The 26,922-nt window shown below is 44.8% G+C and overlaps 1 protein-coding gene across 4 annotated transcripts in view; it reads right to left on the bottom strand.

The window, feature by feature from the left end:
* The window catches only part of LOC135256418 (transforming growth factor beta receptor type 3-like), a 73,291-nt gene extending 49,908 nt beyond the window's left edge, over window positions 1–23,383 (bottom strand). For 2 of the 4 annotated variants that reach the window (XM_064338166.1, XM_064338168.1), the window contains exons 1-2: window positions 23,135–23,383; window positions 15,408–15,563 (exon numbers count right to left, since the gene is read on the bottom strand). In XM_064338166.1, the coding sequence (XP_064194236.1) occupies window positions 15,408–15,468 (61 nt within the window). In that variant the 5' untranslated portion in view covers window positions 15,469–15,563; window positions 23,135–23,383. The remainder of the gene's footprint in view (window positions 1–15,407; window positions 15,564–23,134) is intronic. The other 2 variants (XM_064338165.1, XM_064338167.1) reach the window with 1 other exon arrangement.
* Window positions 23,384–26,922: the final 3,539 nt, after the last annotated feature.

The following is a 26,922-nucleotide window of genomic DNA, read 5'->3' as shown; positions in this document are numbered from 1 at the left end:
TGAAACAATACCAACATTTCTGAGAAATGAAATAAATCTTTGTACCAACTGTTTAATTATACAGCTATGGGAAATACTGTGAACTGATTGTTTCTTTCATAGCCTGCTTAAATGGGACCTCTCCATAGACGTTAATGAAATGTATTGAGGGGACAGGGAAAAAGAACATGCAATAAAACTGGGTTTTAAAAACATTTTTATGATTATTTTCTGTCAACTGCATTAACCCAGAGAAAAGACTCCTGCGAAAATTATTAGTATTTATGCTATCATTATACTATTTAATGTTCTTTAATACAACATATTCCTAAGCGTATCATTGCATAAACAGGTAGCCTAACAGTCTTGGACCCTTGAGCTCAAACAGCTGTGATATACAGGCCTTTAAATACGTTTACATTGTAGGCACATATTATATAATATTCTATTATTATTATTCGTTTTCTGGAGCAGCCTAAAAAATCGAGTGCGAATGAGGGGCCACATCTGGAATCTTCATCAGAGTCTCCACAGCACGGATGAAAGGGGAGCTGTTATTGGCCTGCTGGCCTCGCCATGGCCTCCCCCCGACCCCCCCCCCCGCTCATCTTTATGACCGCGCTCGTCTGGGCCCGAGCACAGATACCCACTGTCTGGCGGGGGCCACGGCTACACACCGGCCCGGCAGGACACCCGCCGGAGAGGAATGAGGAAAGATGCCGTTCACCGGGCCGGAACACTGCCGCTTGGCTCCTCCCACCGGACGGAACGCTCACGCAGCTGCCGACGGACTGCGGTACGACGTCTCAGATATACTGATCCCTTTGATGCTCAACGACCGATCCTTATGTGCACGTATTTCCCCACGGGCCGACAGTGAAGCAAGGCCTCCATATCTGGTTTTTGTTATTTCAGATATTACTCCTTTATGTATACTTAATAAAAAAGGCCTTATATTATTTTAAGCTATTCGCTCCTTTCTTTAATAAATTCTAAACTCTCATGCAAGAACTGGTCGGTAGCACTGATTTTGTGGATTATTAACATGGCTGACGGTCATATCCCTGTAAGCTGATATCCTAAGACCCAGAAACTCATTTTTGTCCCCTGTAGGAGACACGAGTCTCGGTTGTTAATATGAAGAACCATATATTCTACCATGCTGAAACCTACACTACAATACAAATAAAATTTTTATTTATTTTTTGAAAATACTGGCACTGCAACATATTTTTGTCATCCAGGACACTTGTATTATGTCAAAAAAATTAAATACTTAAAACTTTTTTTCGGCTAGGTCTCACGGAAAGTGGCTATTCATCTCTCTCAAGAATAGCTTGTTTAAATATGACCGCTGGAGCAGGAGGCAGATGACATTGAGCGCATGAAAATGAGAGAACTTGGAAAATGCTAACCAATCAAAGCAAAAGGTGCAAGGCTCAAGGACAGCTAAAACCCATCAAGAGACACACACCCCAGTCTCCGGTAGGGAGCAGTCCTTCCTGCCCCTACGCTGGACCCTGTCTGGGTCAGGTCGGTACCAGACAGGAGAAACGAAGGATTCAGCACCAACATTCCAAACCGCACGGCTCATAAACAAATGAGTCGATACCACGAGGCGATATGAAAAAACGAAAACATTTATGAACCCAAAGGGGACATTTGCCTTGGCCCTGCAGGTGGTGGAAAGCTCTCCGATGGGTTGCAAAAAGAGCGGCGGGCTCAGGTTCGGTCACGTTGTTTTGACAGAAAGACGCGTAGCTGGCGTTACTGCGAGACAGGAGGGAACTGAGGTAGCAGCACTGAGCCACAGACAGCACAAACAGAGCTGCGTACTGCCTGTTATTTTACACCATTTAACAGTGAAGAAACATTGTCTCTTATGGAAGGAAAAAAGCTTTCACTAGGTATGAATTTCCATTTTTGTGCATTGCATTGATAGAATTTAGCCTTTGATCTCATGATTTCAGTAATGACGACAACCACAGAAAGTGTTTCTGACATTTGGATTAGCTTTACATAAATGTATCACAGTGTTGGTTTGGACACTAAGGTCTGTCTTTTCGTGAGGATTCAGGGCAAGTGGATTTATGCAGCAAGGAATAACAGCTGGATCATAACAGCTGAAACCTAAGCCCTAAGAGTTCCAAAACATCTGAATTTAGAAAGGCAAAATAAAATAAAAAGTAAATTTACAACCAAAGATCGGGCAACTACAATAACAACTATACTAAACCTTTTTCCTGTCAACTGCATCTGTTTCCACTGAACACCTCAAAGTCGCAGGATTTGCTGCCCAGTACTGCACTAAAAATATGTGATAATGTTCCAGCAGCTTTAAATAGACTATTTTACTAGATTTCGTTTGCTATTTTCTACCACCCATTCTGGTCTTGAGACTCTTTAAATGGCATATTTTCCAGCTGAACAGTATAAAAACGTGAGGAGGACCATAACACATCCCAGCATGCACCTCAATCCATACAGGAAGCTCCTAGCTTCTTGCTCTGGTGTCTACAGAAAATGGAGAGGGATCCATAAAGAAAATGAATAAAGAAAGCAGTGTACAGCTATTTACTTCCATTAGGCAGGACATGAGGTGGAAGAAGCAGACTAATTTGTGGCTTTGGTACATTTTCATAATAGTACCGCAAACACAGTTAATCTGCAAATAAAATACTCAGCAGAAGCCCAGGACCAGGTTTAGTACACAGGCATGTAATTGGGAGGTGAGCAACATTTTGTCTCCACTGTTCAGTGCCCAGGATTTTTCAGTAACCCAATAACAGCCACTGTGCCAAAAAAGGCTGCTATGCTGGTTTGGCTGCACAGTCAAGAAGAAAATGTGTCACACAGTCTTCATTTTGTCGCTTTGAAAATGAGTCCTGCGGGTAGGTACTGTACCTTTCTGCACAGGAACCACGTTTTCCAAGAAAACTGCAGGGGAAGAGAGGAGTTGAAAAACGCGCGCAGCCACCCACATCTTTTAGTTTTAACATGCCGCAGAAGATTCCACCGGGTTGACAGGGGGGCGGGGAGGACGGCGGGTTGTGGAGCGACGGCGCAGCGGCGGCAGTGAGTAATTCTCTTCACCAGATAGGAAGCGTGCAGGTCGAGCTCCCAGCAACACGGCTTTATAGTTCAGCAGCACAGAGCCTGCAACAGCTCACCAAGGGGCTCCTGGGTAGGACTGCTCCACTCAAGGGTGGCTGTAAGACAGCCACTGTGTCAGCCAGCTCCATTCCTGCCTGGTCAGATACCCAGACAGAGGAGCCCCCGACTCGTAAGGCTTCACAGAGGAGGGAGAGAACGGTCGCAGTGAATAACAGTCTGGATATGACACGCCGGTGAACCGCAAACGCCATCACTCTAAACCCACACCATCCTGTTCCACCTCTTCCTCTTTTTTCACCTTTTCCTGTTTACCATTAACACACACAAACAAACAAAAAAAAAAAAACCATCACGGACAGACATAATTCTTGCATATTGTGCTTGTATGCCATCCCAGACATAACCACTGTAGACAAGACAACCGTAAAGACATCACAAACCAACAGCTCAGTAAGACATGAAAATAACAAATAGTAAAATACTAAAGGAACTAAAGGAACTATAGGAAGTGGGGGGAAGGGGGTATCTCTTTAATGTATGACCTGATGTGAAAATGTCTGCTGAGTTTCCACAGGTGGCATGATGGGTAATTGAAAACTGATATTCTCAATTCATAGGCTACTTACACTCAAAAAAAGATATTATCATAACTGAATATGCACGAGACCTTTAGGTAATTTTGACAAATCCAGCTTGTTCAGAGGTGAACTATGTGGGGTATCACAGGAAATGTTTATGCAGACATTGGATACAATGGCAATTAAAGCACTGAATCTAGAGGTACAAGTCAACCCCAAAGAGCTCCAGGATTTTTGCAAAATGACAGATCTACCCACCACTACCTCTTGAAAGGTCACAAGGCCACAATTCTGGGCACAGACATAATGCCATTCAATTCCTATATTTAAAACTGTCTTAACCGTTACTGTTGATGTCACTTCCTCCACTGCTTTTCATTTGGGATACAAATTTAGCACAGAATGCAGCTGCAATCAACGCAACAAGAGACAATACTTTGCACATTCCAAGTCAAGTATGTTACTATGAAAGTAATACCAAATGTGTGTTTCTAAATGAATCACCATCCAGCGGAGAGACAGGCCTGATGAATTATGGAGGACAAAAGACAAATTGTAAACTTATGGCTTTGCAGAATCAACCACCGCCTCAAATATAACTGAACAAACCAGAAACAGATGATTCAAACACTGAATCACAAAATACAAAAAATCCTCCAAAGCCATTTTTATGGCTTCTAATAATGCCCTATTAGCAATCAACTGAGCCTCAAAGCTTGCATTACAGTAATCAACTTCTCACGGTGACAAAATTAAGGAAGTGACTGCAACATTCGATAGGGACAGTTTCGTTGATTTGTTAGCTTGTGACGTGGTTTTTAGGACTCGTTTGGGGCAGGAAAAGCAAAAGGAAGAGAGGAGGAGGCGCTGAGCAGGATGAAGGTGGGCGCTCTCTCGCACTTTATCATGGAAACAGAAAAACTTTCCCACCAGGGCGTGAAATCTGAAACAAATGCAGTCCAGAAAATACCTGCAAAAGGCATGAAAGGACCCACCAGATCATCTCCAGAAACAAATGGTTTTCAATGAAGAGACCTTGCCGATCACCAGACTGCGAGCTTTATGGGGGAACTCATTGGCCGTCTGCAGCAAGGTTTTGGACCTGCGATAAAGCTTAAGCATTTTCTGCTAGGGCCGAGATGGAACTGGGACACTCAGAGGAAGAAATCGGGAGGATTAGCTTTGTTCCCTCTCCAAGGCCGTGGGCAGGGGTGGGTACAAATCCTACTTAAAAGGTGGAGACGGTCGACGCGCTGATGAGCTGGGCCAGACTATGACTGCCCCAGTGGGACACACCTTTCATAGCAGATGTCTGGACGGGTCTGTCTGGAGGGGATGGGGAGGGGCTCTTATTTGAAATCAGGGGGTGGAGAACAGGCATAGATGAGGTCCCAGGATGAGGAGCAGAAGTTCACATGTGGATTAGAAAACGGGCCAGAAGTCTCGTGAAGACACGTACTGTAGACTCAAGGCCAGTATCCCCCAGGACGTGAACCCCAAAGTAAAAAGAGAAGTCAAAAACCAGAGAAGAAGACATGCTCACTGATGAGCATGACTCAGTGTGAAAGGTCCAGAGGAGGCTCAGTGGAGGGGAGGGGGGGGCGGTGTTCTGGAGATGATCAGAGTAATTTGGAATTGTGTACCTTTCCAAACAAATCCCGTAAGACATCCTCATCCAGCATGTTTCACAGGCAAAAACTAACGCAATCCAACTACAGCCAAGAAAGATTTCACATTTGTGCTGTATTCCTTTTCTCAATGAGACAATACAGCAACCTTCCTAGAGATTGTGTACGCTGCACATTGACAGACCATGTCAACCAAACAGTCAGCGGTTTCTAACAAACAGTATGACCCAGGGAACTAAAAGTCTCTTTACGACCTCAGACGTAAATCATGAATTTTCGGCAGGGCTTTGAAGTGAAGGATAACAATGCAGGTTGCCGTAGGGAAGGAGGGGATGACTCACTCACGCGGGAGCACGATACCCTGTATCAGTCTTCAGCAGCTAGCACACTAGTAAATGCAGCAGGACCCCCAGCTCCGCAGTCTGTGTTGGCCATAGGAGGAGGACAAATTTAACACATTATAATAGGCTGATGTCAGAAGCATCATTTAAACAAGGAGGTAGAGATGAGTGAGAGTTTGCCTGGGGTGCAACGTGCCTCCTCTTCCCCCATCCCAGTGAACAATCCCTCAGCCTCCCCCACACCCCCACCCTCTGAACCCCATCCCTCTTGGCCCGTCTCACTGAACAATCCTCCCCACCACCCTCTAACAGCATGGACCCTACCCCGCCCCCCAACTCCCCCCCCCATCCCCAAGGTATAACACAATTAATTTCTTCTTTGCGCAGAAGCGTGTCCTGTTCTTCTCACCCCCCTCAACTGCTTCAACAATGGCTTTGGCACTGCCCTGTGCTGGACCACACAGCCGCCCTCAGCTGTTAACACCGCATTCAAAAGCCACCCATTTTCAATGAGATTTTAAAAAAAGGCTGCCTGCATTCTAATTACAGCTTCTGTTGAACGGATACCCTATTTTCCTCTGTGCTCTATGGGTTTCTGGGGGGTAAAAAGACAGAGGGGTCAAGGGGGTTCCTTAGCAAGCGGTTTGTTTCTTTGTCCAGCCGTATGGATTTTCTGCATGCACCAGCAACAGGTTGCGGAGGCCATAAACAGTGGGAAGTAATGGAATGTTCCTTAAGAACACGCTGACCCCAGTTGTCCGTCGGTCTCAGATATATATCACGAGAAAGCAGTAGCGTGCCGTCCTCTCTGCTAAACAGTACGCCGCCTGTGACACCACCTGAATAAACTCTCTTGCCTCTGAGCAAGGACAGCCCATAAACACAGGAAAGCGTCCGCAACAACAGCAAAGAGCGACACGCAAGCGTGTCCAGCCCGGGCCTGGGTAACAGATGAGTGCTTCCTCACTCCATCACTGCCAAAACTGGGTCCACTTCCACTCAACTTACAGGCTTAAGGAAGTTCTGCTACATAAACCAGGAAATTGTTTCTCTGTGATCCTTCGCAATTACAAAGTACAAACTTTCACATTCACAGCGTCGCCTCGGCAACAGACTGCAAATCACCACATCCATCATCACAGCAAATTACTGCATCCACCATCGCGAGAGGAGAAAATCTAAATCTTGCGTCCCTCTTCCAGTTAAATGAAACCGTGCTGGGAGCAGAGGGGGGGAGAAATTCCGCTGGCTTGCCTTAACTCAAAGGGCAGAATCAGACCGAACAGCGTGTCCAGCAACAGGCCGCCCCATGAAACACTGCACAGGGAGCGCTGGATCCCCACTGCTAAAACACAAATGGAAGCGAGCAATCATCTGTTAGAAATCACGCATGACAGCATGGGCACAAGAAATCAGGAAAGTGACAAAAAAAAGTTTGCCACAGTGACAGAAAAAGTGAAATCACGTGGCACCGTAAAAGCTTGAGTTCAAACAGAGACTGGTATCGGTTTCAGTATTTCTCAGTTACGTTGCAGAGCTTATCGGCGTAGGCAGAAAAAAGGGCCTATACCGCATTCTTACCTACAAGGGAATTGCCCAAATCATGTTCATGTAACAAACACCTGTAAATCTATACTTTAAGTATGGACCGCAGAAACTGAGGCTGTTCACAGCATTTTATTACGCATTTTGAACCCTCATACATTGTGCAATCAAACATGGATTTAATAAAACAACAGTTTAAATTATCCTTGTGAGTGCTGTCCATTTTCTCTTTCATTCATAGTTTGTGGGAATCAGCACCAAACTATTAGTTAATACACTTGAGTTGAGCACATTAATTTCCTTTAATTTTCAAACTATGATGTACCCCACCAAGCATGACTGCAACATTGAAAAATGAGGTCCCAGTTTCATAGGCTGCCCATAAGACCTACAGAGCGTCCATTTTATTCTGAAGTATAGAAGTAGACAACATGAAGGCATCTGGAAGCCATCCGCCAGCATCTCAGCTGTGATATGGTGGAAACCAATGGGGGGAAAAAACAGGGACGGGCGGGGGCAGGGCCTGGAGGGGGGCGTGGTCAGTCGCATCCACAGCCTGCCAAATGTACCAGGCCACAGATAAACAGTCACTAAAGGTGCAGGGGTTAAACTCCCGGTGAGCCTGGAACAGAGGAGTCAAAAACCTTACCTTTATATCGATCATCACTCTCAACCTATTTTGACTTTACTAGATAATCACATCACGTACTGCACAGTCAGGAGACGGGGTACCGACACGACATTAGAGAAGTAAATCCCAAAATATAAAGGCCGACTGAAAAATAAAAATGGGCGGTGCTGAAAAAAATGGGAGGGACATGCCTGACAGAGGGTGCTCCTTTTTAATCCTGTAGAATATATGCTACTGTATATATGGTATAGCCTGGGCGTAGTCATCACCAGAGTCAGTTAAAAACCACTCGGGAAAAGCAGGAAAAACTGACAAAAACCACAAGCAGGGTGATCAAAACGCCCTCAGACGTCCTCGTAACTGCAGCGGGGGGGGGAGGGGGGAAGCTGAGACTCAGCCGTGAAAAATAACATTCGACCTCAAAAAAGAACATGGCACACGTCCATTTCATACAGCCGACAACAAAAAAAAAAAAAAACCCCATCTCATACCTGCTGAAGCGGGCTTGTTTTTACAGAATGAGCCCTTCTATGAGAGCCAAAGAGAGCCCGGGCCAGATTTACTCCTTTTCCTTTCTCTCAATGGAGGTGTGCATCAAACAGCTCCTTCTCACTGGCCTGCGGAGACCGGCTTTTTTTTTCACCGCCGCACTGAACACAATGGAAAAGGCACGGTCACCCCAGCTGGGCTGTATTAGCGCTAGCCCAGAGTGATTTAAATGCCTGCTTACTGGCAGGGCCCAGCACACACGTGTGTGTTTTCCATATAAGCCGAGGAGGCGGCCGGGATGGATTTCATCGGTCGGGCCTGTTTATCTCCGCAGATCTGTTTCACGGAACCCGGGACTTCCGAGCAGGGAGCAGCGCTTGAATGCTATCCAAGTAGTGTGTGTGTGTGTGTGTGTGTGTGTGTGTGTGTGTGTGTGTGTGTGTGAATGTGTGTGAGTGTGAGTGTGAGTGTGTGTGTGTGTGTCTGTGAATATGTGTGTGTGTGTGTGAATGTGTGTGTGTGTGTGTGAATATGTGTGTGTGTGTGTGTGTGTGTGTGTGTGAATGTGTGTGTGTGGTGCTGTGTGTGTGTGTGTGTGTGTGTGTGTGTGTGTGATTGCACGTGTGTGTGCGTGTGTGTGTGAGTGCATGTCCTGTATATGCGTGTACTCATGAGGCCTTATGCAGGCACATGTATGCACAGGGCCTGTAAGAGACCTATTTACCAGGGCAGGAGCCAGAACCAAACCATTCCATTCACTCACACTGTATGTACATACACAGCACACAAGGCCGTTTCAAAGCTACGGGGCAGAAAGAACAGCTTCATTCATCACGGAAAACGCACCATGGAAAACTTAATTAGATACCAAATTTCCATGACTCTACTCACCAACTGGTTTTCGATCAATAAAACAGCAGCCACGAGATATGTAAACCCAAAATCCACATATGTATTAATATTGCATGCTGCATAATGTGAGTTTAAAAAAATCTACAGGAGAAAGGCACACCCTGCCATCATAACGATTAGATTGGCTCCACTCAATGAAGCATGTGGAATATTGTAACCAGGCCTCAGAGGATCTCTGAGCTGGCAGCAAAGCAAGCCAATACAAACACACAGTGAGCTGCCCAGTAAATGAAACTAATAGTGGGTCTAATAAGTAATGCGCAGTGCGGATTGTGTCCGTTGCACAATTCATCTCAGCAGGGGTGGAAAATACAGTTTCAGAAAGTAAAAGTCCTCCCCAGTATTTTGTTCAGCTGGATTTGCTAATTAGCACAATTATTGAGTCAAGAGATACAAACTAATTAGTGAAATCAGTCGGCTGAGTTCACAGGTGGAAGAAACACACGGCAGGACTTTCACTTTCTGGCCCCTGGACTTTCCACCTTTGCTTCTCAGTAATGAACACACAGGAGCTGATGCAGTGAGACTTCATCAGGAGTATAAGAGCATAACCAGACTGTTTCTTAAAAGGTGATGGGGGCGGGGGCTTAGGGGGCTATAAAGGAAAAACCAAACGGAGTAAACAGAGTGGGTCAGCTCAGCACTGTATATGGTGAGTGCCATAACCCCATTCAAGGCCTGATATGAGTATCACGTCTGCAATCAGACACAGTCCAACTTACTGCTTCGAAACAGCTTCACATCATCATTGTGACAATGCATAACATCCTCAAAAACAGACACTGTAGCGTTGGAGCGTCTGTCATTCTCAAATGAAGCCAAAGGCACATTTCCACAGAAGTGGAATACAAAGAATCTATATATCTATCTATCTAAATTGTATTTTTAAAAAGGCGTGTATCACGGACGGCTATATCCAACGTTAAACCTTCCCCTCCGACAGCGCTTCCCAGACACCGTGCAGCTCGCACTCGAGTGGAACGTCCCACGCTGCCAGCGTGCGGCTGACTGGTTTTCGGTTGCTACGTAAACATTTCCCCGTTGCCACGCGAGGCTGCCAACCCTGCGGCCGGGCACGCTGGCTGCCGGGGGCCCGCGAGCCAATCACGGGCAGGGCATCTGGCCCGGCGCATCCGAAGGGCCCCGTTCGGAACGAGTCCGTCGTGAGCGGAGGAGAGGAGAGGAGAGGAGAGTGGAGCGGAGCGGAGCGGGGGAGCTGGTCTGCCCCTCCCGCGGCCGTCCCGCGGACCAATCCCCTCGCAACGGTTGCGCAATGGGTTCTTGGCACCGCCTCGTTCGGGACCCCGCGGAGTTTAGTGGATACAGATTTCGATTATGACTCCAACCTCTCGCTCGACGCTCCCTCCAGAGCCAACGGCCGACTGCCACATAAGGGAGGGCTGTCTGAGAGAGGAGCGCGGTCGAAAATTAAAAGCAGTTTTTAAAAGAAAAAAAAAAAAAGGAGAACAGTACCACTGGTGCGCAGTGCCTTCGGAGCACAAATCAAACTGACGGGAGTGTTCTAATCGCTGGCGTGTCCTGATTCTTTTAGGTGGCGTACGATTGTTTTACAGCGACCCATTTCCTGCAGGAGACGTGAGGAGTTTGAAGGGTGTTTCCTGGTCTTGGTTATAAATTTAGACTGGCACGTTCCTCACAGGCTTTAAGATAGTGACACATAATGAATGGGAGAATATATCCCTTTCACTAGGGCTTGCCTCTTTTGTCGAGAGGTAAACCTAATATAACTTTTACTCATAACTTCATACTGTGAATAGGGGGGTAGGTCAGAAACGAATGAACATGATACATTTTGTATGTAAGGAAGACACACTTAGCATTATAAATTGTTCTCCTTGTCCTCTTGACACGTAATACACCAAACATGTTACCTGGTAGGAAACATTTTTCTTTCTTTTCATTTTGTAACGGATCTTCAGAACATGAACGCAAAGTTTCAACTGACAGTTCACTTGTCTTGCAGTCTTCTTCAAATGCACAAAGTCACCAGAGAGCATGACGTCACCTCTGAACAAGGAGTTCATCCACCGCGTCTGCGGACTACATACCCCCTGGAGAGAAAAAGATATAGGAAGAAAGCGCTTCTCCCGTCCGTTCAGAGGCGTCCGTCCATGTTCACTTGAACAGGACGCCTTACAGAATGAAATATTGCGCAATGACGGCACGGACAAGGCCTCGCCCGTCCAAGCGTGAGTCAGTTTGTTCTCGGTCACGTCTCCGTCTCCGAGGGACCCCGACGGTGGAGCAGAGGGCCTTCGACGCGGTCGGCGTCCTGCCGGAGCTGTTTTTGGCAGGCCCCGTGAATGAGTTTCTGGACCCGGCCCCGCTGCACTTTTCTTTTTTTTCTCCCCCATTATTTATTTTTTTTATTTTTTTTGTTGCCGTGATACCAAAAGCTTTGCGGTGGACGTGCTTAACGGAGGACTGATTTTTTTGGCAGGGGCCCACACGAAAAGGGGGGGGACTGCAATCACAGACGGGGGGGGGGGGGGGCGAGGCAGCGCGACTAAGCCCAAATGGTACTGGTACGTTTTGGGACGTGGAGCGTACGATGTGCCCCAAGGCAGGGAATTACCTAAGCGCCCCTCTGGTAGATTTAGAGCTTTAATACACGGATGTGATAAAGCAGCCAGCAAAGTGTCTGCACTCCATCTTCTTACTTTCACCAGGACTCCTTCCCTTATCCACAGCTGCTCCAAGCCTTCGCCTCTGCAGCGACATTCATTACTCACCCCCAGTGTGGTCACCCAGCAGAACACATGTCTAATAAGACATTAGAAAAAATGCTTAAACTAAAATGAAATCTTAAAACAACTTAAAATGGTCAATTTGTCTCTGGCCTTTTGCAGAGAGATGGATCTAGCTAGGCCAAACATTTGAACTATTTGCCTAGAATGCATATGCAACATCATGTCTTGAGTCATGTTCAGTCCCTAATTCAGTGCTAGCCTTAAAACTGAGTACGATGAAGCAATGGCAGAGAGAACCCCAAATGGCCAAATGTTTCTTAACCTGTACTGTACACAAAGCAATAAAGCACTAATTTAATTTTCCATGTTTTATATATTAGACAAATGATGACTGACTGACTTCCAAAAAACCTACTCATGACTCAGGTCAACATCAAGAGCATAATCAGAAACAGATTTCCAGATCCTGGAGAATGAATTACAACATCCTGGATAATGAATGACTCACAGGCACTGCAGGTATCCGCTTATGGAAAGTGTGTGTGAGAGTGGGTGGAGGGGTAGATTAACAAATTAGTAAAGTATTTTGCACCCCATTTCTCCAGAATTTCTAAGCATTAGTCCGGTGGAGCAATACACCCAGCCATCCAGAAACAATGGCAGACCACGGCAACGCCGATTGAGGTCTCCCAGCCTCACAGGGAAGTGAATATTTGCCCAAAGTGTAGTCAAGGCAGGGAGGGTTTCAGTCACCAATGCTCGCTGCTCACTAGTGCCTCTAGTGGCCAATCATGTGCCTGCATGTGTCTGCTTGTGCTAGTTCTCCAGTACAATGGCCACACAGCTACTTGACCTGTACCGTGAAAATAAGTGCTGTTTATGCTTCAGAGTTTATTGCAAATGATGTGGCATACAACTGTGATTGGGCCTTCTACATGGAGAGAAAGTAGGTATAAAGAAGGTATAATATTATTCAGTCATGCATACCTCCTCACAAAATTCTTTTAATTTTTCACCATGGACTACATTTCCTATTTCACCTTAAACTGACACATTAATGCTAGCATGCCTGTGTGAGTCTTCTTTAACCTCCCCTTATCACAAAGAAAAATCACAGTCATTAGAAGATCCCAATATCAAAACCAAACCCACAAGTCACGGTGAATCAGTCACTGGAGGTTATGGTAGGTCTACCTGCCAGTATAAAATGTTAGCAATTAGCCTGGAGCCCCTGAGAGAACCTGCTGACACCTGAGAACTCCCGAGCTTTTTTTCGCAGGAAACTTATGGGTATGTGCCGACAGATCCATCCACAGCAACAAAAAACCTCCTTTGATTAATTAATTGAATTTCCCCTTTGATGTTTACAAGAATTTTGTGGCATAGCTGCGGTATTCAAAAAATGCAGACCTGTAAATATTTCTGTCTGAGTACACTGAGAGAGGCTGTGCCTCTGATGTACAGAAAATAATGACATTTGGGCCCAAGGGACATTAATGCCGTGGGCTTTGAACTCAAGCCACTGTCTACTTAATGTGGAGCTTGTTTTCTTATGATAGGGCAAACAACTACACATAAACTATGTGCTACCTTAATTCAGACACATGCAGCCTACCATGCTCTAGCCCTGCAGCAGAAACCGGCCTATTGACTTCATACTCACGTTAAGAGGAAGCACAATGCTGGCACCAATGGTAATGTTCCACAGAAAGGCCTAGTTAAACGGCGCATGGAAAAGTTGAGTATGAGCTCACTGCCACAGTGAGGAGAGAAACACTGGAGATACAATTAGCTGTACGCACAAACAGATGCCGAGTCCGTGCCTCGCGCTCACCCTCAATCTGATATTCAGCACCTTTAAAGGAGCTACGGCCACCCCTGCACAGCTTTTCCCTGGGAAGTCAATGCAGCTCCATTTTCACGAGTGCTTGTTCTGTACACACCTATCCCACACAGACACATTCATTACACCATCTGCTTCTCGTAGCGCTACGTGTACGCGTGCCACCAGATTGCTAATGTAACATCTGAGAGCACATTTAGGTTGCTATTACAGTAGATCGGGAGAAAAAAACACAGCAAACTTTACACTAGATCAGACAAATATGATTTGTGGTCCATAAAAATAAGGAAAATACTGGATGTAGGAGTCACCACAATCCCCAATACTCATTTTCCAGACCTTCCTCAGGGTCCAGCCCACACCGTAAATGTTTCCAAGACTGGAGAGGCACAGGGCTCAAACCTTCAAACCCCAAAACCACATCTACACCTCTGCTATTGTTTCTACTTCGGGCTTGTTTTCCTCTAACGGCGATACGCCGTCTGTCCTGCCAAAACAGAAAGAAATAACAGCTCTGAAGCTCGCCCCAAATAACCTTCCCATCTACCGAGCCTTTACACGGAAAGTCACAACGAGGTCGGGAAGTCATCAGAGTGACGCCCGGGGACTGAGAACGAAGCTGTCAGCATTTTGGAAAGCGCTGAATCTCGGTATCCGCGATGTGAGGGAGGCTGTTTGGCGACACACCCAGGAAGATGCAGCTCAGGGGGGAAGTCCAAGAGAGAGCCGTGATTGGTGGAGGGGCTCAACAACAACAACAAAAAAAGAGACTTCATTCTACAGCAGAAATAAACGATGTCGTCAGCCGGTCGGATTTGCTCAGCTGAGGCTTCAGAGGACAGGCTCCCTCCACTGTCTGCACCTCTCAAGTCCAAGATCACAACTCAAAAGAACAACATGCAGGCTTCAGTTATGGCCTCAGATAGCCATAAAACTGGTCTCTGTGAAAGATATGTTCCCTGTTCAAATCCCAGTACGGTCAAAGTGGCTTACCATGAGTGCAGGCTTAATGTAGGAAAAATTGAAGACCTAGGCCAAAATAGTGCACTGTATGTTCTGCTAAATAACTACCCTTTTAAAAGGAAATCACTCCCATTTCAGAAAGTCTTTAGGAGTACTTAAAACAAACCCAAATGAAGTAATCCACCAATAAGAAGGAATTGTTGATAGATTACATGACATTACAGGCATTTAGCAGACACTCTTATCCAGAGCAACTTACACAGCTTTTTACACAGCATTTACATTGTATCAAATTACACAGTGCGATATAGGCTGAAGCAATGCAGGTTGAGTACATCAGCAGAGTCCTACCGGGGAATCGAGCCTGCAATCTTCAGGTTACAAGACCAAATCCTTACCAATTTTATTGGGGCGACATAGCTCAGGAGGTAAGAGCGGTTGTCTGGCAGTCGGAGGGTTGCCGGTTCGATCCGCGCCCTGGGCGTGTCGAAGTGTCCCTGAGCAAGACACCTAACCCCTAACTGCTCTGGTGAATGAGAGGCAACAATTGTAAAGCGCTTTGGATAAAAGCGCTATATAAATGCAGTCCATCCATTATTACACTGCTGCCCAAGATGGAAGCCCTGGTTTAGACATCTTTGTACCTCTTGCAAAGAAACAAAAGGACACTTACCAGCAGAGGCCATGCAGCAAAAGGAGAGGACAAAGCAAAACGTGACGTCTCTTCCCGCCATTACAGTAAAGCTGAGCGTGTCTCAGGACGCAGAAAAGGAATTCTCCCCGATGGCAGCGCGATGTACTTTTCCTGCAGAAGAACTGAAATCCCTCTCTGTAAAGAAAAGCACAATAATGTGGGTCAGCACACACAGGGCCACTTCAACACAGACAACAGGAGGGAGTAAATAATAACAATAATAATAATAATAATAATAATAATACATCGTATTTATCAAGCACCTTTCTGAGCACTCAAGGTCACCTTACATTGTATAAAAACGTAAGTTAGAGCGTCACACTGCAACACACAGGAAGGTCAACAGCCCGGGGACCCGGGCTTCATCTGGAAAAGCTAATCGCCCCTTGTGTGAGTTTTCAGGCTGCTTCCTTGACTCAGCTGGCCTACTGCTTTTGAACCGTGACTTGTGCGCCCGGAGGCGAACAGCGCAATCCGGGGGCCGTGACCCCGAACGCGATACTCCACAGCCATTCCGCGTGACAAAAAGTCCACCGGCTGGAAATCACCGGGGCTCCGCTCGGCCGAGTAAGCAGATCACGCGCGGTCTCGCGTTAACGGCCGTGACCGCAAACTGGCCCTTAGGAGGGGGTTCACCTTCGGTCAAGCCCAGAGAGGTAGAGTTAAACATACACTGACCCCAGGCCCACAGTTTATATTATTGGCACGGTTTCTCTTCATCTTAACAACTCTTACAGAAAACAAAGGACACCGTCAAACAATCTGATGTCACGACAAGATTCCTTTTGAAATTCTAACATGCCCAACCAAAGGAACAGGACAGGCAATAGCTTGTTTTGGTGATTCAGTGAAGCCTTCCAAAGCTGCATGTGAAAGGCACAGAAATGCTAAGGCTAATCAGGGTTCCCGCTACACGTAGCTTTTCTCTTTCCTACAGATTCCACAGACTCCACGTGAACAATGGAATATGCAGCCAATATAATGACTTAAAATACAATATCAAGACCAAAATGAGATATTGGAGCATTTCGCAATACCTGGGAAAACGTCCAAATTATGGCCTCTTTCACATGTTGCAACATATTTTTGTGAATGTGCTCTGAAAATTATGTCATTATATTTTCCCAAAGTCCAGATATTCACAAATATGTTCAAATACATTACATTTCTTTAAGGGCCCATCTGAGAGCATTCTCCCTGTCCCCAGCACTAGAGATGAGAACCAGCCACCTTGACTCGTGAGTGAAGAAAGAAAACTCAAATGAAGGTCAGGACATCTGAAGAGGGTCTATTCCCCCAAACGTGTTGCAGCAGTCATGAGTGCGGGGATCTAGCCAATACTGCGTTCCTTTGTGTGCTTTAGTGTATTTGAGTGCCAGTCGTAGCCGTTAGCTCCCCCCAGGCTAAAACTGTCATTCAAAAAAAATGTTACTTCTCTTGTGAATCAAGGTGACTCATTTCCGTCTTTGGGTTTTTGGCCGTCTTAAGAGTACTTAAATTTCATACTTATTTACTTAATGCTTCTTCTGCTGCTATACGCAAATTGAACTCTTTTTACCAATATTTCCCAGAAAGCCTTTTGATATTCTTCATATTGATCAATATCTTAAAAACATTTCATTCGTAAAAATACGAAATGTATGCAAGAAATGTCATAAATGTATGCACTTTATACTTTTAAACTGCAAATTTAAAGTAATATGCAGGAAAATGAGAGGATTTGCAGCATGAACCTCCTTAATCTTCTATCGTCAACATTTATCGCTGGAGACAGCACATCTTTCAACATATAAACCATAAAATCAGTTTAAAATAATCAAAAATCATAAAATCATCCACACACAATATCACTATTGTACATACAAAGATTTTCAGAACTCTGCCATCTTTCAGGTGGCAATGCTGAATAATTACAGTTAAGCATACAGAAAAGAGCGATAAAGGGGCGATATAGCTCAGGAGGTAAGACCAATTGGCTGGCAGTCGGAGGATTGCCGGTTCAAACCCCGCCCTGGGCATGTCGAAGTGTCCTTGAGCAAGACCCCTAACCTCTAACTGCTCTGGCGAATGAGAGGCATCAATTGTAAAGCGCTTTGGATAAAAGCGCTATATAAATGCAGTCCATTTACCATTTACCAAAAGAAATCTGTGCACTGCTATTACATACATTTAGTCCATACTTGGTTAAACTTTAACTTCAAATCTCAAAAGGCCAAAAAGACGCTAACAATCGATTTTTAAAAAGCACATACACTTCATTATAATGGTAAAGTGAGCAAGGATTAATTTGATAATAATCCAGTGTGACTTCTGAAGAATCTGACCGCTAATGGAGATCTGTATGAGGTGACCAGAGAACACATGAATGTGTGAGGCTGGCCCTCTCGCAGTTTTCACAGGGCTTCTGGGATTACTGTACAAAAGGGGCTTATGAAAGCAGAGGGCTTGGTGACAAAAGAGGGCTAACTCCCCCCACGCGACACCAAGGCACGGAGCTGTGCCCTTCCCCACAGGCCCCCGTCAGCCAAATGAGGTCCCGGGCAGGTGACTCGGACCAGGCCGGCCCGCACCCAGACCCCAACCCCGTTTTCCTCCTGCAAGAACAGAGGCTGAATTAGGAGGAATTATGGGAATGGCGGGAGTCCCGTGACGGGACGCCGGGGCGACAATGAAAACAACAGCAGGATGATGACAATGAACAATGGCTTCGCTGACTGGACAGGGTAAAGGAGAGATGGTGTGAAAGTCGGTTCTCGGCTAGTGACAGCCCCATTCGTCCTTCACACGCCGTAAACCTTTCCGGAACGTGCCTCTGCATCACCCAGCGGCGCGGCCGACCACGCCGTAACCGTCACAGCGCGCCGTAACTCGGATACCTGGCGCCTCGCCAGAGGAGTCACCCCGCGAATGTTCCGCGTCGCATTTCGATTAAGGCGCGAGGTCACGTAAGGTGAGAGAGAAGCCGGGGCTTCCGGTACACCGACGCGAGGAAGAAACGCTCAGAGGTGGCAATTCCCACGGCAATGTCTGTGGCTGCAGCGTGGCAGAGAACGTGATGGCTTTGTAGTTGGGGGGGGGGGGGGGGGGGGGATAGGGGCAGCAGACTGGCAGACTGGCAGCACACACAGCTGTGGTAACAATGAGTCTTTCACTGCCTGGCAGCTGCAGGGAGGCGTACTGCAATTCTAAAACATCTCTACAAATATTACATTTTCGGCAGTGGGACAGGGACTGACTAGCTGCCCCCTTTAACAGCAGGGGAGTTGGGGGGGGAGGCGGGGACACAAGTCAAGGGCCATAACAAGTGCCACTCACTCACTGACTCACCATGTGAGCTGAGAAACAGCCCAGCAAGTGCTATACAATATGAGACATTCATGTGAGTGTTTGACAAGCAGGGTTTTTCCCACGTTTTAAGAAGGGGGAGGTGAAGAGAAAAACAGTGAAATTTTAAAAGGGGCCCCTTTGTCTCCTCCTTCTGTGTAATCCCCCCCTCCCCCCATTCCAGGTTGCAAAATCACAATGGTGCATGCCAACTACCTGCCGGTGCTTAGACTTATCACCTGACACCAGCTAAAATCAAGGGTAATGTAAACTTCAACTTGAGTGGGATTTACTCTGACGGGTACCCTTACATGACTTCAGTAGCACAGGGGCCAGTCCCCTAATCTCACTTCGCTCTGTTCTGGAATACCCATTAAAGGAGTAACAGCCCTCAGACCGCACAGAGCTATATGCATCTGCTAAATGCCCAAATGTAAAGGAAGTTACAGTAGAAATAAAAGAGCTGCTTGGTTACAGATATCCATGTCCAATTTTACCACACATATACAGGGACTTCAAGATTTTTTTTCAACACTTTGGCTAGGTAGCCTATTTTTTATTGCTGAATTCACCAAGCTGTGGAACAAAAATTAAATTATTCCAGAGCCAAAATTTATCCTTGCCAGGTTGAAGAATCAAATCTTAATAAAAATCTGAATCAAAGCTCCCTGGAGATGGCCTTAACCTGTCAGTGCTGAAGCCCCCGCCTCTCCTGACAGGGTTCACATGGCAACAGTAAAGCCAAGGGCCTGTCAGCAGGGTGATGGCGGACGCCTGTCCCGTATATACCATAACAGGCTGTCACTGATAAACACTGGAGACAGCTCTGACCACAGCCGGCCCGGTCCTTGAACTCCAACCGCCGCGCATCGACACGCACGGAAACAATCGGGAAGGAGCAGGGGATGCTACCACTCCAGTCCCGGAGCGGAGAAAAGACGCAAATCCACTTGGCCGCGGGGAGAGCGCGCGAATAACAGCTTGACGTGTTGCCTAAGCACAGCCTAAACAAAGTCATGGATTCACCGTTTTCGACAGCCAGCAGCTATGCGGGGACGTAATGTGTTTAGAGTGGGACATCTGCTCCAGCGATAAACACGGAGCTGCGGTCTGAACGGACTCCCCTCGTCCCGGAGGCTCGGCGGCCAGTGTGGGTCACGCGTCGCGTCGGTGGCTAACGGGCGGGCCGGCCGGCACACGCACGCAACCCCCGCTTCGCGCTCCCGTCCCGCTGGGAGACCGCTGACCTCACCGTGCCCCCAGCAGCACACGGAGGTGGTCTCAGAGGACCCCCGTTCTGCCGCAAGCCTCCTCACCGACACACAAAACGCAGCACACACAACTACAAGCAGGCCCTCCCGCATACACTCGCACAGGTTTACTGACTTATTTCTGTCCGTCACACCGCACTACTTTTTTTTTCCTGTCCTGATGCAGTATATGTTCTCTCAGAGCATTCCCAAAGAAAAAGTGTCAAAATCCAAAACAGAAAATGTGCTATTTGGCAATATACCTACAACTGTTCTTGATGTAGAGTACTTTTCAGAATGTATGCACTTTTGCCAAAATTGCAACACGGCAACAGCGAGAGGCAACGCTGTCTCACATTTGACCTTTTGGGTCAACCACAGTCCCCAACACAGACACCTCCCCCCAGCTCTTACCAGAAAAGGCTGATGAGTGTTGCCTCAGTCACCCCAAGAACAGGGATCAACTCTCATGAGAGAGCAACAGTGGAACAGAACGAAGTAGGGCCCAGGGGCCCCGGGGGCCTGACGTGTCATTCTACACTTTCACAAAACTCTGTCACCAAGGACCATTTCTTTGGCAGGATATCTGCCAAACAAATAAATTAAATTAATAAATCTCTTTCTCTGCTCACCATTCCTCACAGGCATGAACCTTCCACCACCTCACACCTCCTCTTCAAAAACCCATTCATTGACAGCAGGCTAGGCTGAGAACGCTAATCTCTGAGTGCTCAAATCTGCAGAACGCCTTCTTCACACCTAACAGCGGGGCAGAGCTAAAAAGAGTTCCTGTCCAAGTCCCGAAGGCTCCTTTTCACCCCTCACCTTAACTGCGCATCAATCAAAGGCATAACTGTTACTGAGCAGATGAGCCTTTCTGAGGACGTTCTTATCCGTCTCCTTAGGCTGTCAAGTTAGAAAAACAACCACGTAGAGTCTCAATGATGTTTAAAACAGGTTGAGAAGTATTCATGCATGTTTGTCTCTTGAGGAGGGTAGATATTGTTATTAATACAATAAGGGTTTGTGTAATCCCAGAAGTTTCTCCGGAAACTTGCCACAGTGTTCACTATTTATCAGACATGTACCATAAATAGACGGCAAACACTGGCCCTATGGTAAATATGCGCAGGCTGGTAGACAAAGTAGCAAATGCAAAAAGCAATGGCTTCAGAAAAACACATGTGAACATTACGATGTCTAACAGTAGGCTAAGTAAATTAATCTGAAGAGGTACTGAGGAGGATATTCAATTAAGCTCCCGCTGCGCATTTGAAGTGCTAGCAGACTTTTTCTTTGCCCTGAACACAGACAGCCCTGTAAAGCAATTCCGCTTCTTAATACTTAATTTTCCGATTTTCACTTCCGTTTGTTTTCATTAAATGGCATCACTTGAAAAGATAAAAGGGTCTGTATCTCCTAAAAAGATTGATGCTGATTAAGTAGGCTTCTACGTGCTTAAGTGTAAACACAGGTAAGCCCTTAATTATACAAGTGAATGCACACTCACTCATTCATGTGGCCAAAGGCTAAACAGATGAATTTATAACATCCTCTTACATACACGCAAATACAACGCTGTAATGAACCACCATCAAATAGCCTATATTGCAAATCCAGCACATATTCCATACACTCAATGGTATATTCATCATAAAAGCTACATGTTTCATAGCTGGATTTTTAATGCAACACAACTCCATCATCAAACACATTTAAGCAGAAAACATGGTTATTTCTTTATAAGCGAAATGAAGAAAGATGTTTAGTTTTTTTTTCTTCCTTTTAAAAAAAGCGCCTCTCCTGAGTAAGTACTGCTGCATGGTAATGAAAATTGTGTTTTTCTCTGAAAGTAAACTGAAATCGTTACCATACCTTTTGCTTATCGCTGGCGTTTAAAATATTACGTCTGTCCAATCACTGGCAACTGGTTTGTACTGAGGCTGTAAAGTTGTTTTTAGGGTGAAAATGTTGACAACCCAAAGACAACTGATCGACCATTTGGCCATATCTTTAATAACGGCAATATGAGGCAATGTTACCTTGAACGATATATATGACAAGAACACACAAATCCTCGCGAGTTTCAATTCCATAAGTTGCTGTAGGCAACGATATCTGACTTACTTTCCTACGGCAAGGATTCGGCTGTGCAAACTAGATTTAGAATAGGCTACTTCGGTTTTCAAATTCTCAAAAAATTGGTTTAAGACAGGAGCGCAGTACACATGGGCGCGTGCACACACACGCGCGCGCACACACGCCAATAACAATAATGGCACCAATATCACAGGGTTTTTGGTTACTGCTTCCATGAAAGTAAATAACACTAATATTCACTTCGGGTAGGTTAAATTGCATATGTTCATTGTTCCTATTTGTATGGCTAATATTAATTTTCATTGCTGTCGCCCTCGACATTATTTTGATTTCCCTGGGGCACTACTGTCCATGCCGCGCCAACTATTCATTCAAGACATTAAAGTGGATTACAAAGAAATTAGTAATTGGAGACATGAAGTACAGTATACTACCATTTTGTGATCCAATAAAATAAAACGTATGTTCCCTACGCGAAAACCGGAGTCCATGTCAAAATATTTACGCAGCTTCAACAAATTAAAGATTTCATTGTAACTTTGAGTTCAGTAAATTCAGCAGTCATGTAAGGCACCCACTGAACTGTTTGTGCAGCTATAGCTAAATGAAAATAACGACAGATTGTTTGAAATAGTTTCTTTTTTTAAATCCTGGGAACTCTTTGACATCGGCTATTATATCGATCGACGTAATATATTGGGTTAAGTAATCTATCGTTTCTTTTCCAAAAAGCATTCACAGTAGCCTAGTTGTTAATGCGGCAATTGATCAGTTTTTTAAATCTACGGTGTCGTAAAAAAGTAGAAACGTCTATCCCATTTTGATAACCAATCCGTCCATGCGTGTAGTAGGCACGCTACATTTCCTTATAACCCGGAGGAGTACCAAAAACGTGTAGTCCTGGAACAACATCAGCGTTGCAAATAGCTCAGTTAATTTACCTCTTTGACAACATTTCAAATGACCTAACTCACAACGAAAACGTAGGTCAACCAATCACAAAATTCAAATCATACGCAGTCCAGGACGTACCATAAAGAATCTTCAGAAATGTCAAAAGTGGAGCTCAGTTGTCGAGTTGTAGCAGATAATTCCCGTAGATGAAGACAACCCGTGTTGCTCCCTTTCCTTAGCACAAAAGATTCCACTTTTACAAAAATAAAAAACTCCGTTTAATTGTTTTTGGGTAATACAAACTACTCTATGCTAATAAAAGTTGAAGTCTAGTGATAGCGCTCTGCTTTCACTACGCACGACTTCGGAGGTTGGACTAATAGATGACTACAAGCAACATCAATCAAGATGCATTTCTGGGTTTCGATTGGAGAGGAGCAGGAAGGTGGGATTTGAAACGAACGCTCCTCCTCTTTGTTATACCACAGGGTATGAAAAAATACTTTCCAGTTTTTTTTAAAACAATGAATTCATAGGCTATGCTTGCATAGCCAAGCATTCTGTATATGCGATTCAATAAATTGTCACAGGACAAATGCCTCTGATTTGAGCAGCCTTTTGGGGCAATTATGCACAAATATAAGAAAGCCCTCTTCTTTTCAGAGCACAAATATCCGTTATGTGTATTTAGATACGCTGGGCAGGCTAATTATAATATTTCTGAGGAATGAATGTATTAACAAAAACAATATTTTAAATAGTAAAAAGATAGCTGATATAATAGTCTATTATGTGTAGATGCTCCCATCTATTACTGCCTATATATTGTGTGTACAATTAGTTATTATTTTATGGATTGACTATTTATTTATTTGTTTGTTTATTCATTCATTCATTTAGTTATTGCTGTTATTTTTTTCCACATTATTCTCTTTGTGTCATGAAGGCCAAAGCCAAACACTATTTTAAGCCAATTCAGTTATTTGATGAGGTGTTTTGAATTGACATTTTATTGTTCAGTGTGAAATAAACCTGTCTCATAAAGGAATAAAGAGGGCTTTGAGCCCTCTATTGTGGTAAATATATAGCATGTAATCATAGACAGGACCAGGGCTGCCCCGGAGCTTTCGGGGCCAATAAGCAAAATGTTATGTGCATAACCCCCCCCCCCCCCCCACCCCCCACCCCCCTTTCTGTCTATTACGCTGAGATCACAGAAGGCTGAGGGAGAGTTTGCGACTGCAGACTAAAGCCGCGTTTCCACCGCAGGAACTATACCCCGGAACTAGGAACCTTTTGAGGAACTCAGTGCGTTTCCACCGCAGGAACTAGGGTCTAAATTTAGTTCTGGGGGCTTTGTTTTACCCCCCAAAACGTTCCTGCTCGGGGGGTAGTACTTTCCGAAAGTACAGGAACCTTTTGGGTGGAGCTTGCAGCGCTGAGCATTTCGGATTGGTCGAGTACTCGTAGCATTTGTGTTGTATTTATTTTCCGCCATTACCCGCCATGTTTGAAAATATGCAGCGGCAAACCAATTTATTTTCATAATAACTTCAAATAAAACTTGTATGTTATGCGGCGCAGTAGCCTAGTTTTGGTTATAGCCCGTCAACGTCTTGGAATTATAACGTGTGCTCTTCTGTTCTTTTCTTTAGTATTCGTTTTATAAAATGCTAAGCATTCGTGCTGGGACAGCATATTACGTAGGCTACCAAAACATTCAAACGGATTAATTCGGTTGCTGAATATTTTCTTCCGGATTTTCTTTGTTAGCCCGTTGTAATTGACTCAAAACGTTTGATACAGTTATGTGAGGTATAGTTCTGCATAATTAACATTGGTGATACAGTACAAGCAAACTGGAAATCACCATCCGCACTTTTTATCCGGGTAAAATAACAGGTTAATTCTAGTAATCTTCCCTTTAGCTTTTCAGACTGCCGTAATTTTACTCAATTTTACTGCCATTTTTCAATTCCACGAAAAGACCAGGAAGACTATGGACTAATTTATGGTGCATGGTTCGCATCTGGAGGGCACACTTCGCTGCTCGGCTAGCAGTAACTTCGAAGGAAAGCAAACGGTGGCTGTACCACTACTAATTTACATTTTCACGCAAGTCCGAGTTTTCGTTCTATTCTTGTCATTTTGCCATTAGCCTATATGGAATTGACGACGAGAAAGTAATCAAACAGCAAATTGTTTACAACGTGTGCATGTTTTCTGCTGTTGTTGCCAGTTATACATATAAATGTGAATGCATTCTGTCGCTTCGGATGTGAAGACATGAAAGCGAATGTTCGCATAAAAACATAATGAATGTGTTTGAGAGGATATATGAAAATCAATAAATACAAAAGTAACCATATATAGTCATTGTTGGTAACCCGTTGTATAAGTGGAATAAACCCCTCCGGGCTGTCCCGGTTATTAGAAAATAATGTAGGCTACTTCGGTGGTAGTATGGGGTTACGGAAGAAATCATATGACAGATGGACCGACGACAACGTTGCTTTTTCATACGTCAGTGGGCTAATTTGCCTAATCTTCGCGGTACTTTAGACCCCGGTGGAAACGCAGACAACCATTGGCTGAAGGAACCTTTTAGTTCCTGGTAAAGTAGTTCCTGGGACTGAAAGTTCCGGGTAATTTTGGTGGAAACGCGGCTTAAGTGGGGGTGGTGGCTGGGGGGTCCGAGTGGAGACTGCTATCATGGATTGGGGCTGGGGGGGGAGGTCTATTTCGAACAGCGGTTATAAGCCAAGAAGGGGCCCTGTATGCAGTGCATATCTTGCATATAAGACGGGGCAGCACTGACAGCTATCCTCTCGGGGGCCCTATCCAGTGACAGGGCCCCCCCCCCTTTATGTTAGACCATGTAGTGCAGGACCAGGAAGACCATGCAGTTGTCTCATGAAGGAAGTTGTTTATCTAAATTGCTCCATAAAACTCCAGCTGTATAAATGGACCATATAATAGAAAATAGTTTAATGCCGGCCTGGAAAATTAAAATGAGAAGTGCTGTTTCAGGAACTGGACTCTGGATCAATTATTGTAGGTTCAAACTACATGTGGGGGCATTGCTGTTATACTGTATCTTTAACAAACTTTAACTGCTTCAGTAAATGTTCAACTGTGGAAATAGAGCATATGTTTAAAAAAAAAACATATACCTTAGCTTGTAAAAACACATCTGTTTAGTAAAGCGATACAAAACTATATTTATATAAAATAGCATATGTGTTTCTTTTCTCAAGTCTTTCTGTTTAGTTATACCACTACTTGTTATTGCCAAGGTACATTTTGCAAGAATACTCAAATACTTTATTTTGTGTTGCCATGGCCATGGTTTTTATGATTATTTCAAATTATGTCCTTGCTAGTTTTGTCAAGAAGTAAAGTTTTTTTAAGTAATACAAAAGCATGAGTTTGAAGGAGATCAGAGACTGAATTTCAGGGTTGTGGTGAACATCAGTGTTGTAATTCAGAATGATCAGTTTTGAATTTCAGAATCTTGGTGTCAGTCATGGTGCAGATTATTTCTCAGTCAGTTAGTGTTAATTCCATATCTTTATCACATTCTTTGTGATGGCCTGACTCAAAATATGCCTCATGGACATTTTTTGTCCACTGGGGATGAGAACACATTCCTGTTTTATTCCCTCTCTGAAAGTATTCAAGGAGATTTTGCTGAGGATACATATCTCACAGGCATGACAGGGTGTGATATAAAATAAATCATTTTGAGAAAATGAAACTAAATTCCTGAGTACATTCATGATAACAAGAAATTGTGCTTTAAGCATTTTGTGGTGGGAATTCCCTTGAAAAATGCTGCATTTCAAAAAAATCTTTTTCAGGAACTAAGCGTTGAGTCAATCAATAGAGTCAAATAAACGATTCTTTAAAATGTACTTATTGCCTTG

This window comes from Anguilla rostrata, chromosome 6 (assembly GCF_018555375.3).
Source record: "Anguilla rostrata isolate EN2019 chromosome 6, ASM1855537v3, whole genome shotgun sequence".
NCBI lineage: Eukaryota > Metazoa > Chordata > Actinopteri > Anguilliformes > Anguillidae > Anguilla > Anguilla rostrata.
The sequence above is the reverse complement of the archived record's forward strand: the minus strand, read 5'-3'. Positions and strand labels throughout refer to the sequence as shown.